Source organism: Chenopodium quinoa, unplaced genomic scaffold (assembly GCF_001683475.1).
Source record: "Chenopodium quinoa cultivar QQ74 unplaced genomic scaffold, ASM168347v1, whole genome shotgun sequence".
In the NCBI taxonomy this organism is placed as follows: domain Eukaryota; kingdom Viridiplantae; phylum Streptophyta; class Magnoliopsida; order Caryophyllales; family Amaranthaceae; genus Chenopodium; species Chenopodium quinoa.
The window spans coordinates 1,227,520-1,240,021 of record NW_018742879.1 but is presented as its reverse complement, the minus strand read 5'-3'; the positions used below and the strand labels follow the sequence as shown (position 1 = coordinate 1,240,021).

The 12,502-nt window shown below is 36.6% G+C and overlaps 1 protein-coding gene across 1 annotated transcript; it reads left to right on the top strand.

Annotated features, from left to right (window-relative positions):
* The first annotated feature begins 818 nt into the window (after positions 1-818).
* LOC110726388 (S phase cyclin A-associated protein in the endoplasmic reticulum-like) lies at positions 819-12,363 on the top strand. Its single transcript, XM_021905862.1, has 8 exons — positions 819-1,417; positions 2,096-3,499; positions 3,834-5,573; positions 6,026-7,138; positions 9,017-9,121; positions 9,278-9,367; positions 11,193-11,303; positions 11,378-12,363. Exons 1-8 carry the CDS (start codon positions 1,355-1,357, stop codon positions 11,918-11,920), a joined length of 5,169 nt encoding a protein of 1,722 aa, XP_021761554.1. The 5' UTR covers positions 819-1,354; the 3' UTR covers positions 11,921-12,363.
* Positions 12,364-12,502: the final 139 nt, after the last annotated feature.

Below are 12,502 nucleotides of genomic sequence, written 5' to 3'. Positions count from 1 at the left end.
CTAGTATTGGGCACGTACTTCGAGGCTATATAAACAGTCATTAGCCTCCATAAGCAAAAAAGGACTCTCACCTAGAGAAAACCAAAACACATTGATCACTCCTCACCTAGAGGAACCAGATCTTCCAACCTTTACTTTTCCGCACTATTCACTCCTCAAACAAGTACTAACTTGACCGTTGGAGGCGGAGCTCCCACCACAAGGAGTCTCCGTTGTTTTGCAGGTACAGGCGTCCGGTTCCAGTCTCGGAATTGCAACTCTCCCGCAGGACATCAGAAAACCCCGAAACAATAGTGTTCAACAATGTACTTATTTACCTAATTAATCAACAATGTAGTATATATTGAAATGTACCTAATTCAACAATGTAGTTTGTAAATATACTTAAATTACATAATTACACACTAAATATACATATTTAGCAAAAAAAAAAAAAACTACATACTTGATTTACTGCGTAAAAAAACATCATAAACAAGTAAAATAGTTAAATTAAATACATACCTCAAATACGATCAATTTACTGCGTAAGAGTGTTAAATAAAGAAGGAGGAATAATTTTTAGTGAGTATGATGAAGATCTAAGCAATGGGAAGTGATGAATTTGCTGCAAATATGGAGGATTGGGCGAGGTATGTGCGCGGGTTAGGGTTTGGAAACTGTTTTTTTTTTTTGTTTTTTGAAGAACAATGAAAAAATAATACCACACTGCCTGAAATACCCGATTCAAAAACGCCAACCAGGCTGACGCTTTTGGTACAACGGTAAAACGCCAGTCTGGTTGGCGTTTAATAAAATTTGGCCAAGCTCACATTGATCATATTTCCCATTTTCTGGGCACTACCATAATTAAACCACCAGTACAAAATTTCATTTTCTCCCTCCAAAGTCCAAAGTCTAACCCTTTCACCTTCATCTCTCAAAACTGCTCCTTTACCAGAAAAAACCCTATTTTTCTGACATACTAGTCTCAAATCTTTCTATTTGTGGAACTATTGTTTGAACCAACATTTTTGTAAATCTTAATTTAAACCCTGTATTTATAATCTTCACATAAAAATCACTCCTTTTTTGTTCTTTATATCTCTTGTTGTCGAGCTCTGATATAAGGGCATCAAAGATTTCACCTTGAACCACTAGAATTTTATTTTTGTAATTTTTTTCGTCTGTAATCTGTAACATATATTTGAATTTTCTGTATTGGCATTCAATCGGGTAACTATAATAATAATAGGGTTTATTTGTACCCAAGTATAATTGAATGTTGAATTTTATTGGGTTAATTTGTATGCTTTTTCTTGGTAATTTTAAATGCATTTCAGGGAATTAAATTCTGGGTTTCGATCATATTGGGATGGATGATTCTGTTGCAGCTTCTGCCGATGATCAGGGCTCAGGATGGTTTGAAGTGAAAAAGGTTTTATTTCTCTTCTTTCTTTTTGATTGATTTTTTGTTGTTCATGTTGTATATTTGTATGATCAGTCTAAGAAGTTCTGTATAGTGTACATATGGTTAAACTGTGAATCACGGTTGAATGCTCGGGTTTGTTTTATGTGTTTGATGATTTGTTATTAAGGAGGGTCCAATTCAATGTAGCCAATATTGTTGCTATTTCTAATTGAATTACTTATGTGCTTGAAATTATAGTACTTGAGTATTGCTGAAAAATGTATTTTGTGTTGATGGACTGCACTTCTTTTGCTGATTGCCCCTTTGCCAGGTTTTAGTTAAGGGTTCTTAAGAATCAAGTAGACAATATTATATATGGTGGTATGGCCTTATAGAGACTGTTTGTAGCAAAAATAATTTATTTTTATGCTTATGTCTATGCTTTGATTATGAACGTATTCAAGATTTCTGAAATTATAGTGCCTTAGCTAAGTTAATTGAAGAGCATGATTGAAATTTAATTGATTGCTGCAGGCCTGTTGATTCTTTCATAGCTTTCTTGTTCAATCAGTTATTATCTGTAGGATGAGCAGATGCTAAATTGCTGACAACCTTTGTCAGTTTTGGTTTTTACTTGTTGATTGATAGAGTTTCTCAAATATTTTATTTTGTCTCATTGAAATGGGTTTTTTTCTTCTTTTTCAGAAACACAGAAGCAGCTCAAAGTTCTCTATTCAAAATTGGGTAGGGGGTTTTTCAAGGCAGCAAGTAAATGGAAAAGGTTGGAGTTCTAGCAGTAAGCATCGCTCCAATGTATCGAGACCAGGGAAAGATTCTGTTCAGAGGGGTGTATCAAGTCAATCTTCGTCCTCCAAGGAGCACGAAAAAGATGAGTGCTGCCTTGATAAGTGTGTTGTTGGTGATGATAATGGGCGTCCAAAGACACCACCTTTAAAGATCATAATGACTACAAGCTCTCAAAATTCCTCCACTGCAAATGAAAATGTCTCTGAGAAGAAGCCTGACATGGTTCATAAAATCAAGTGGGGTGACCTAGAGGATGATGCAATTTCTTCAGAATGTGGAACTGCTGCTGTTTCTGAACTCAGATTTGGCGAAATTGGAGATGATGATTTAGCAATGTGTGGTACTTCCAGGAATATTTGTGATTTGATTGCTTGCAATTTATCAAAGGACTGCCCTTTAGTTGATAACAATACTATTGAAGTTTCAGAGGCAACTAGTGATGTATGCCATAGTATACCGTCGCTTCCGAATGATGGGCCCCTAGAGGAAGACTGTAAAGAGGTCACTAGTGATGTATGTCAAAGTATGCCGTCTCTTCCAAATGATGGACCCCTTGAGGAAAACTGTAAAGAGGTGAATGAAGTAGCTTCAATTGATTTGGGATTGCTTTCAGCAACTGAAAACATAGTTCATGCAAAATATAGTGGTTTGGACCCTGTGGAACCAGCAAGTGATGGTGTTGGTGAAGACTCTGTACATGCATGTGGACCATCGAAAGATGTGTTTCAGTGTTCATCGACAGAGAAGCCTACAGAAATAGTTGATTCGTCAGCACCCATTCTCACTCTTGGTGTATGTGAGATTGGTTTATCTGCTTTGAAAGATATTGATGATGAGAATGAAAATGGAATGATTATTGCTCAAGATATAGAGCTTGCTTCATCTGTTCAGAGTCTACCAGAAGCTCCTGGGAATTGCAATGCAGTAGCCATACCTGCTGGTTGCAGTAGTGAGTTACCTAATAATTTAGCCACAGATAGCTCATTGAATACACCTACAAGTACTGTTAGACAACCTGAAGGCAGTGAAAGCAAAGAAAGGTTTAGAGAGCGGCTTTGGTGTTTCCTGTTTGAGAATCTTAATAGGGCTATAGATGAGTTGTACCTTCTATGTGAGCTAGAATGTGATTTGGGGCAGGTGAAAGAGGCAATTCTTGTTCTCCAAGAAGCTGAGTCCGATTTCAGAGATCTTAACATTAGGGTGGAGGAGTTTGAAACTATGAAGAATTCATGCCTATCATCAAGTGATGCAGTGATGAGTATCAAAGGCGACCACAGAAGGCCTCATGCACTTTCGTGGGAGGTAGGTTGTTAACATCTTTAACCAATATGTCACTTATTTTGTAGATGATTGTGTGTATGTATGTTCTTTAGCATTATGTGATCGATAATTTGGGATAAAAACTATGCAATTGTTATGAAACAACTGTCTTCTTTAGTCTCTTGATATTATCATATAGGATGTTAGACTATTAAATTGAGTAGGAAGAGGTTTTGGAGCAGATCTTTGTAGATTATTTTGAACACTTTATGATCTTAAGGGAAGAATAGCTGGCTAAACCTCAAAGATTTTTAATCGTTTTGGTATCTCAAATGACATTACATTTAAATGACTTTTACTTAATTGCATGATACAGGTTCGTAGAATGACTACCTCGCCTCATAGAGCAGAAATATTGTCTTCATCCCTTGAGGCCTTCAAGAAAATCCAAGAGGAGAGGGCAAAAGAGCGTGTTTCTGGTGAAGTTAGTAAAGGCCATAGTGGTCTTCCTACTATGGATGAGCATAAAAGGGAAAATGCCCCCAATACTTCTGAATTGGATACCAAATCAAGGAGGAAGAGTGGAATTTCAGATGCTGCCCGTGTAAATGTTAGCAGGGAAAGGAGAAGCACAGAAACAAGCAGGTCTAGCAAAACCTCTGTACAAAATAGTCGTGTTGCTTCTGTGTCTTCTGCTTCTGATCCTATAACTACTAAGTTACCCGTTAGAGGTAGATCTGCCTCCTTTCTAGGTGGAAAAGGCAAGAAAGAACAACTAGTACCTTTGGCTGAAGTGGAGAAGCTTTCTGAAAGTGAAGTTCTTAAACGATATAATGTTACTGGTGATAAAGAGAAGGAGAAGGATAAGAGTAATTCACAACCATGGAAGCCAGTTGATGCTTGGAAAGAGAAAAGGAATTGGGAGGAAATACTGGCTCCTTCACGCCGTCTTTCTTCCCGTGTTTCACATTCACCTTGCATGAGTAGGAGAAGTGCTGAACGTACACGAGTTTTGCATGATAAGTTAATGTCCCCTGAAAAGAAAAAGAAGACTGCTGTGGACTTGAAAAAAGAGGCAGAAGAGAAGCATGCACGTGCTATGAGAATTCGAGGTGAGTTGGAGAATGAGAGAGTCCAAAAACTTCAGCGTACATCTGAGAAGCTAAATCGTGTGAGTGAGTGGCATGCTGTTCGCAGCATGAAATTACGGGAAGGCATGTATGCTCGTCATCAACGTAGTGAATCTCGGCATGAAGCTCATATAGCCCAAGTTGTGAAGAGAGCTGGTGATGAGAGTATCAAAGTAAATGAGGTGCGCTTTATAACTTCATTGAATGAGGAAAACAAAAAGTTTCTCTTACGCCAGAAACTTCAGGATTCAGAAATGAGGAGGGCTGAAAAGTTCCAGGTAATGAAAACTAAGCAGAAAGAAGATATGGCTAGAGAAGAGGCTGTCATTGAGCGTAGAAAACTCATTGAAGCAGAAAAGTTACAGCGCCTTGCTGAAACACAACGGAGAAAAGAAGAGGCTCAACTGAGGAGAGAAGAGGAAAGGAAAGCATCAAGCGCTGCCAGGGAGGCAAGGACCATGGAACAAATTCGACGGAAGGAAGAGAGGGCCAAAGCACAACAAGAAGAAGCTGAACTACTTGCACAGCGATTGGCTGAAAGACTCAGTGAAAGCGACCAGCGTCGCAAGGTATACCTTGAGCAGATACGAGAGAGAGCGTCAATGGATTTTCGAGATCAATCGTCGCCCTTGATGCGTCGTTCAGTAATTAAGGAGGGTCAAGGGAGGTCTACACCACCCTGTAACAGTGATAATAGTCAAACAAATAATCCTTCAGCTGATGGAGTGTCCAATCTTGTGAATAATGGCATGAGGATGCAGCAGTCTTTAAAGCGAAGGATAAAGAAAATTAGGCAGAAGCTTATGGCTTTGAAGCATGATCTTCCTGAAACTTCTGCTGCTGAAAATATTGGTATTGGCTATAGAACATCTGTGGCAACTGCCAGGGCCAAAATCGGGAGATGGGTCCAAGATTTGCAAAAACTTCGGCAAGAAAGGAAGGAAGGAGCAGCAAGTATAGGTCTAATAACTGCTGAAATGATAAAGGTAACTTATATTGGAGATTATTACGAATTACTCTGTATAATCTTTCTTCTCTCTCTTTTTTTTTTTTTTTTTTTTTTTTTTTTGGTCCTGATCTGATCGTCTTTTTTAAAAGGGTGAGCATCTACGTTTGGCCTTTAATGATCTTAGATTCATGTAATTGCAATTCTGTTGTTGGTCTAGTTGGTTTTCCTGAAAGATAAAGTTGCAACGTCTCCATAGCATCCTTTGCTTCTTTTTTACAAATTATCAAATTGTCGATTATATTGATCAAGATAACATCTTATATCACAATTCTGTCCTGCTGTCCTAGCTGTCATGTACTTGTTTTCTCTTGTTTGCTGGAAATTTAACATTTGATTGGTGTTAAAGGCCTTTATTTCTTAGTTTTCTCTACCAGGAAATGGTAATATGTTATCTCACTAATATATTTATGTCATTTGTCATCCCATCAGTATTTGGAAGGAAAGGAACTTGAACTACAAGCTTCTCGCCAGGCCGGTCTGCTTGATTTCATCTCTTCTGCCTTGCCTGCATCTCACATATCAAAGCCTGAAGCTTGCCAAGTTACAATATACCTTCTGAGACTTCTAAAAGTAGTGCTTTTCATGCCTACAAATTGTAGTTATTTTCTGTCCCAGAACCTTTTACCCCCTCTTATTCCAATGTTGTCTGCTGCTCTTGAGAGTTACATTAAAATCACAGCATCATTAAATAGTCCTGGTAGCACTAGTTCACAGCAGAGTAAAACTTCCTCTGTAAATTTTGATTCAATCTCTGAAGTACTAGATGGTTTCTTGTGGACTGCAACGATGATTATCGGCCATCCTACCTTCGAGGAACGCCAATGTCAAATGCAGGATGGCCTCCTAGAGCTCATTGTTTCCTACCAAATTATCCACCGACTACGAGATCTTTTTGCACTGTATGACAGACCCCCTGTGGAAGGGTCACCATTTCCAGCATCCATTCTGCTGAGTATAAAACTCTTGGTGGTTTTGACATCTAGACCATGCGCTGTTTTTCCCATTGATTGGGAATGTTATCCAGTGGTGTTGATGCCTGAAAATGAAGTAGAAGTATCAAACATCGTGAAGAACATTAACTCTGGTTGCCTGGTTGCTCCTGATTTTCAGAATGGACTGAGGTTGTCCTCGTCAGTTGCAAATTGTGACTTGTCGAAACTTTCTTGTGTACACAAGAATGGGCAATGTGGTGAATCACAGAAAGAAAAGCTTTCTAATGACTCCTTGTTCTCTGGAATGATTGGTGAAAAAGAGGTAGGGACTAATCTTATTGAGTTGACCAGCAGCAATACAGGATCAGATTTTGAACATCTTGACTCACAGAAAGATCCAGAAATGCATGTTTCTAAGTCTAATTTTTCTCAGAAGGATGTGAAAAATGCTGCATGTACTAATTTAGGAAAAAAGGACAGGGAGCAAGTGAATGTGAAACAACCACACACATTTCTTCTTTCTGCTATATCTGAAACCGGCTTAGTCTGTCTTCCATCATTGTTAACAGCTGTACTATTGCAGGCAAACAATAGGTTATCTTCTGAACAGGTAATTTGTTAAAAAAAAATCTGAAATTTCTCGCACCTAATTATGTTTTACTATTTTTCCGTACGATCACTTTCTTTTTGTTGGTATCTGGTATTTTATAGGCTATTTGAATATAAGGCCATTACTTATTTGCTTAGAAGGGAAGAACCATGATTACCAGCCATTTATTAAGCCCTAAAGCTAAGTAGCTAACTTTATAATTTATCTATAGAGTCTAGGTACTTTAGCATATACATCTTCATTATGTAGCCTAAAAACCATAGGGATTGATCCAAAATCTTAAACTCAATGTTAACCAAGTAACCCAAAAGTGACCGTATCAATTTCAATTAATGACATGTTAAGAATTCTTTTGTACTAATCACCCATACAGAGGATCTGATTCCTATCTTTCTTTAAGGTATCCTCCTAAGGCTATCTCACCTTCCAAGCTAATTTATATAGCAGTTTTTTTTTTTTGTTTTGTTTTTTTTTTTTTTTTTTTTTTTTTTTTTTCAGTGAATCAGTATTTTCTGGGAAGGTCATTTTAATTATATACTATCCTATCTAATATAGTCAAACTTCACCATTAGTTTATAACCAATATCAAGGAGTATACAGTATACCAAATTAATTATATTTTTCTTTAACAAACTGTCAATCCCATTAATGAGTTTTTATTTCCGAAACAAGTATAATTGTTAAAATAATCACTCCTTTTGTCCCAATTTACTTTTTCCAATTGCTTTTTCACATTTCCAATACACTGTTGACCAATAATATCTTTGATTTCATGTTAGTAAAATTTGTGAAAAGTTAATATTCTGAATACACACATTGAAAATGAGTGACAAGATTCAACATATGTGTATATAGTATATGCTGTCAAATTTATTTGTCCATTGTCGACTCATATCTCCATGTTAAATATTGTGCTTCTTTAGATAGGTTGGTTTTTTTTTTTTTTTTTTTTTTTTTTTTTTTTTTTTTTTTTTTTTTTTTCTCTTTAAATAATATTTTTACAAAAGAACCTCTGTTATTGGGTAAGGATGAAATTTCAAATCTGGTTGTTTCAGACATTTTGTCCCTTATGTTATTAATCTTGCCAGTCAGTCATTTCTGTTTGCATTGAAGTTAATCATCTCAGGCACACCAAGTCCTTTTTGTGAAGCTTCCTTATTCCCTAGGCTGCGAAAAGAGAATTCAACTCTGTTAGAAGCTAAGGTTGGAAAATTTCCACTTAGATTTGAACTGGAATTAAATCTGCTAAATCAGGAAAGAAGTTAGATAGAGGCATGAACAAATCAATCTATTGGAATCAGGAGCGAGGGATTTTGATTTCTATAACATCCCAATAAATTCCTGTTCTTCTGCCCCTTAAATGGCCAAAATAGACTTACTATACCTAGTCTTATTTCTGGTGCAAGCCCTTTACAATAAGACCTTCTCTGCCCTTATTCTTGATTTCGAGAGAATTATGCTATACATGGAGTTAGATGAGGGTTTGCTCCGTTGATTTGTTCAGTTGAGCTGCTCTCCTCATGGTCCATTAAAGGGTAGTGTTGGACTAAGATAGATAGGAGTGGGATGCATGTAAATCCTTCTAGTACAGGACATTCTATCAAGCCCTGCAAAAGAATTAAAAAAAAGTTAGTAGTCCTCAACTTTTGAAATGGTGGAAGTCAATTAAGTTCTAAACCTTACATTGAATATTTATCCAATTTTAATTAGAGAAGAGTATATTTGAAAACATCTAATCTTATATTGCTTTTGGTTTTTGGTTTTTTTGTTTGGATTTGTTTGTTAATCTGTTAGTTTATGTGTGATCATACAAAAGAAGTTATATGCCTTAGACTTTGCATCTGATACCATACTAAAAGTTATTTTCTTCAATTCTAGGGCTCATATGTTCTCCCCACAAATTTTGAGGAAGTGGCCACCTGTGTCTTGAAGGTTTTGAACAATCTGGCTCTCACAGACATCACTTTTATGCAGCAAATGCTAGTAAGTCACTTTCATCCCTTTCTCCTTTGTCCTGATACTTGCACAGTTGCACCATCCGGGAACCCCATGATATATCTGCCTTTTTTTGTATTTAAGTATCTGAATAATGCTTGTGATCTATTATCCATTTTTAATAATATTACTGTAATTTTGTAGGCCATGCCAGACCTGAAAATGGAATTTTTCCATATCATGGGTTTCCTACTTACTCACTGTACCAATAACTGGAAAGTTGCAAGTGATCAGGTAATTTACTAATGCTATTTGATAATCTTTTGTACTAATTTCTTGTTTATCTTTCTTACTCCCTCCGTGTTTTAATAAGTGTTACACTTTGACCGGCACATAGTTTTAGGCAATTTAATTGACTTAAATAAAATAAGAGATAAGTGGGGTACTTGGAGTATTAAAAAATTGTAAAGAAAGATAGTGGGCTTAATAATTTATTGAAAAGTAATGAATGTGAGAGGGGGGAAATAATAAAAAATGTAGTAGTGGGTTTGGGTGGGGACCATGAGAGGAGAGAGATATACTATTAAAATGTAGCCTTTAGACAAAAAAGAAAGTGTAACACTTATTAAAACACGGCTGCATTTGGTAAGTGTAATACTTATTATAACACGGAGGGAGTATCCCAATATCCCCACCTCAATTGTATACACTGATGTGCTAACTGCCAGTATTGAACCACCAACGTCAGATAGGTGATTACAATATCTTTAAATAATAGACATCTATAGTCTTATATCAAGTGGCTTCAAGCTGCAATGCTGGCGTATTAAAGGCCATGGCTGTTTTTTTAAAGACTACAAATACATAGCGAATTCCGACAATCTACTGTTATGCTTAAGGACACAAACCAATAGATCTTTAAGGGAAAATCTTCTTGTGGATAAGATGGTACCTCATAGCTTGTGGGCTCAATATATTTCTGCCATTTGTACGTGGTCTATCCTAATATCTTTGTTAGAAATTTATTTGTGAATTTTGTTTGTTTTATGGAGTTATTTCCATTCTCATTGTTGTTAGTGGCTGAATGTGAGATTTTCGTATGGGTTGAGAAAAGTATTTAAAAAATACAAATAATACTTCGTACTTGGGTTTTATATGATTAATAGTTTAATATCCATGCATTTGCTAGGGTACACTCTACTACAATAGATAGTGAAAGATGAATAATTCCAACCAGCTCCATTCCTTAAAATTATAAGAAAATACCCTCTTTCGTTTCATGTTGTTCCATAATGCTCTTCCCCACTTTTGCTTTATTCCTGGTTAACTCACTTAACTCTACATACTCTCACAAGCATATTCTCTCCCCTTTTTAATGAATAATTAGAGACCTATTTTCACACTCTCCTCATTTTCTTGGTAACTGTTGCTATAGAAAGTGGGAAGAACTTTAGGGAACATAGGGAGTACTCCTCAGCTAATAATTAGACTCACTTATATAGCATTATAAGGGAAAAGAGTGATCAAATCAAAAGACACGAAAATTAAGAGGAAATAAATAAATGAACATATGAGCCACGAAACCACCCTTTCACGGCGTTGACCACCCTAAACCCTCCTCTAAAGGGAAAAGACTTGTAAAATCTACAGGATTCGAACATGGTTATTAAGGTTTTGAATTGCATTGTCTGCGTGCAACAATCACCTAAAACTTAGCTGACTACCATTTGCAATTGTATTGCAGTATAAAACTTTTCTATTCAATGGGGTTGTGCATGTCCCGGCTGGCCACTTAGTGGATGTTGTGTATTGTATTGCTTACTATATTATCACCGTCATTACTACATACTGTATTAAGATTTTATCTCAATGTCATTGTGGTAATAAGGAGGCTAAGTTCATAACTAAATTTATCTCTTTTGAAAATACGAAATACCTTTTATTAGCCTTTTTTTTTTATTTTGGGAAACAATAGTTATAATGACTTATTTCTTGCATAATTTGTCAAGTGCATAATAAAATTGACCTAAATGCATAAGGTAGCTTCGAACAAAATTTTCAGTGTAATTATGTACACAATATATGTGCAATTTATATGACGCTCATTTGCCTATGTCAGGTGGGTATGCTGCTACTTGAATCATTGATGCTTCTTGGGTACTTTTCTTTATTTCACCCTGGAAATCAAGCAGTCCTTCGATGGGGAAACACTCCAACAATCCTTCACAAGGTCAGTGAATCTCTGTTGATATCTCTCTTGATTCTACGGAAACAAGTATTGACATTGGGCCTCTTAAATACCAGGTGTGTGATTTACCAATTGCATTCTTTAGCGATCCAGAATTGATGCCAATCCTTGCTGGAACTCTGGTTGCGGTCTGTTTTGGTTGCGAACAGAACAAAGGCGTTGTCCAACAGGAGCTCAGTACAGAAATGATTCTTTCTCTGGTGAAGTTTTGGAAAAGTAGTTTGCCTTTAGTTAGGTCCAAGTCCCCGACAGGAAATCCTTCTGTGGAAGATTCAACTGAGAGTTCTTCGGTAACTCTTGAGCGTAAGAAACTGCAAAGTGATGCATCTGTAAAATCAACCCGTTTTACTACAAGAGGCTCTCGTCTCTCTCTCCCCAAGGGAAATGTTTCTGGGAGTAGTAATGGTAGAAATGGCAAGATCCGAAATCCTAGGGATAGCAGAACGAGTAAAAATTTGGAAGACACAACTTCAAAGATTAAAAGTCCGGCTTCAGTAGCTCCCACTGTTCTGCCTTTGTATTGTAGGTTTCCACCAAGCTTTGTTGATCGAGCAGAGCAATTTTTTTCTGAGGAACATAACAATGAAGCACCTGCTTAAGTTTATCTTCAGGTTATTCTGCTATTCTGAATGCATGGATCTTATACTCTTTGAATGTTTAACATGATGATCAAGAGGCGTCCTGCATGCTTACAGTTTGAGCACCATCTTGGATTCTCACCTCAGTATTCAAGAGAAAATCTGATATAGAAGATCATGTGCAGTCACAATAACTCATTGGATTGAAGCTTTTGTATGGCCAGCTTGACAGCTTCCCTATTTTGCATTTTTATATTTAGAGCTTTCCAAAATGTAATATGTGAATATCATTGATAACCCATTAAAGCTGGGTGCTATAAATGTAGAAAAACAGTACATAAAGAAATACAAAGCTTTAGAAACACAAGGGATACATTCTGTACTCATTCTGAAACCTTGCACAAATGCAATAAAGTTCTAGCAGATGCATTTTTGCAGAACTGAAGATTATGCTTATAGTTTAATTTATCTCTGAAAGTCTAATGAAATAAGTTGAATTTACACAATTGTTCCAATTGTCCCCTCCCTCTTCTGTTGAGCCTTTTTCTTGTATGGAAACTGGCATTGCAGTTTATCAGAGGGAAATGTTTGTGTCCAAAGCAT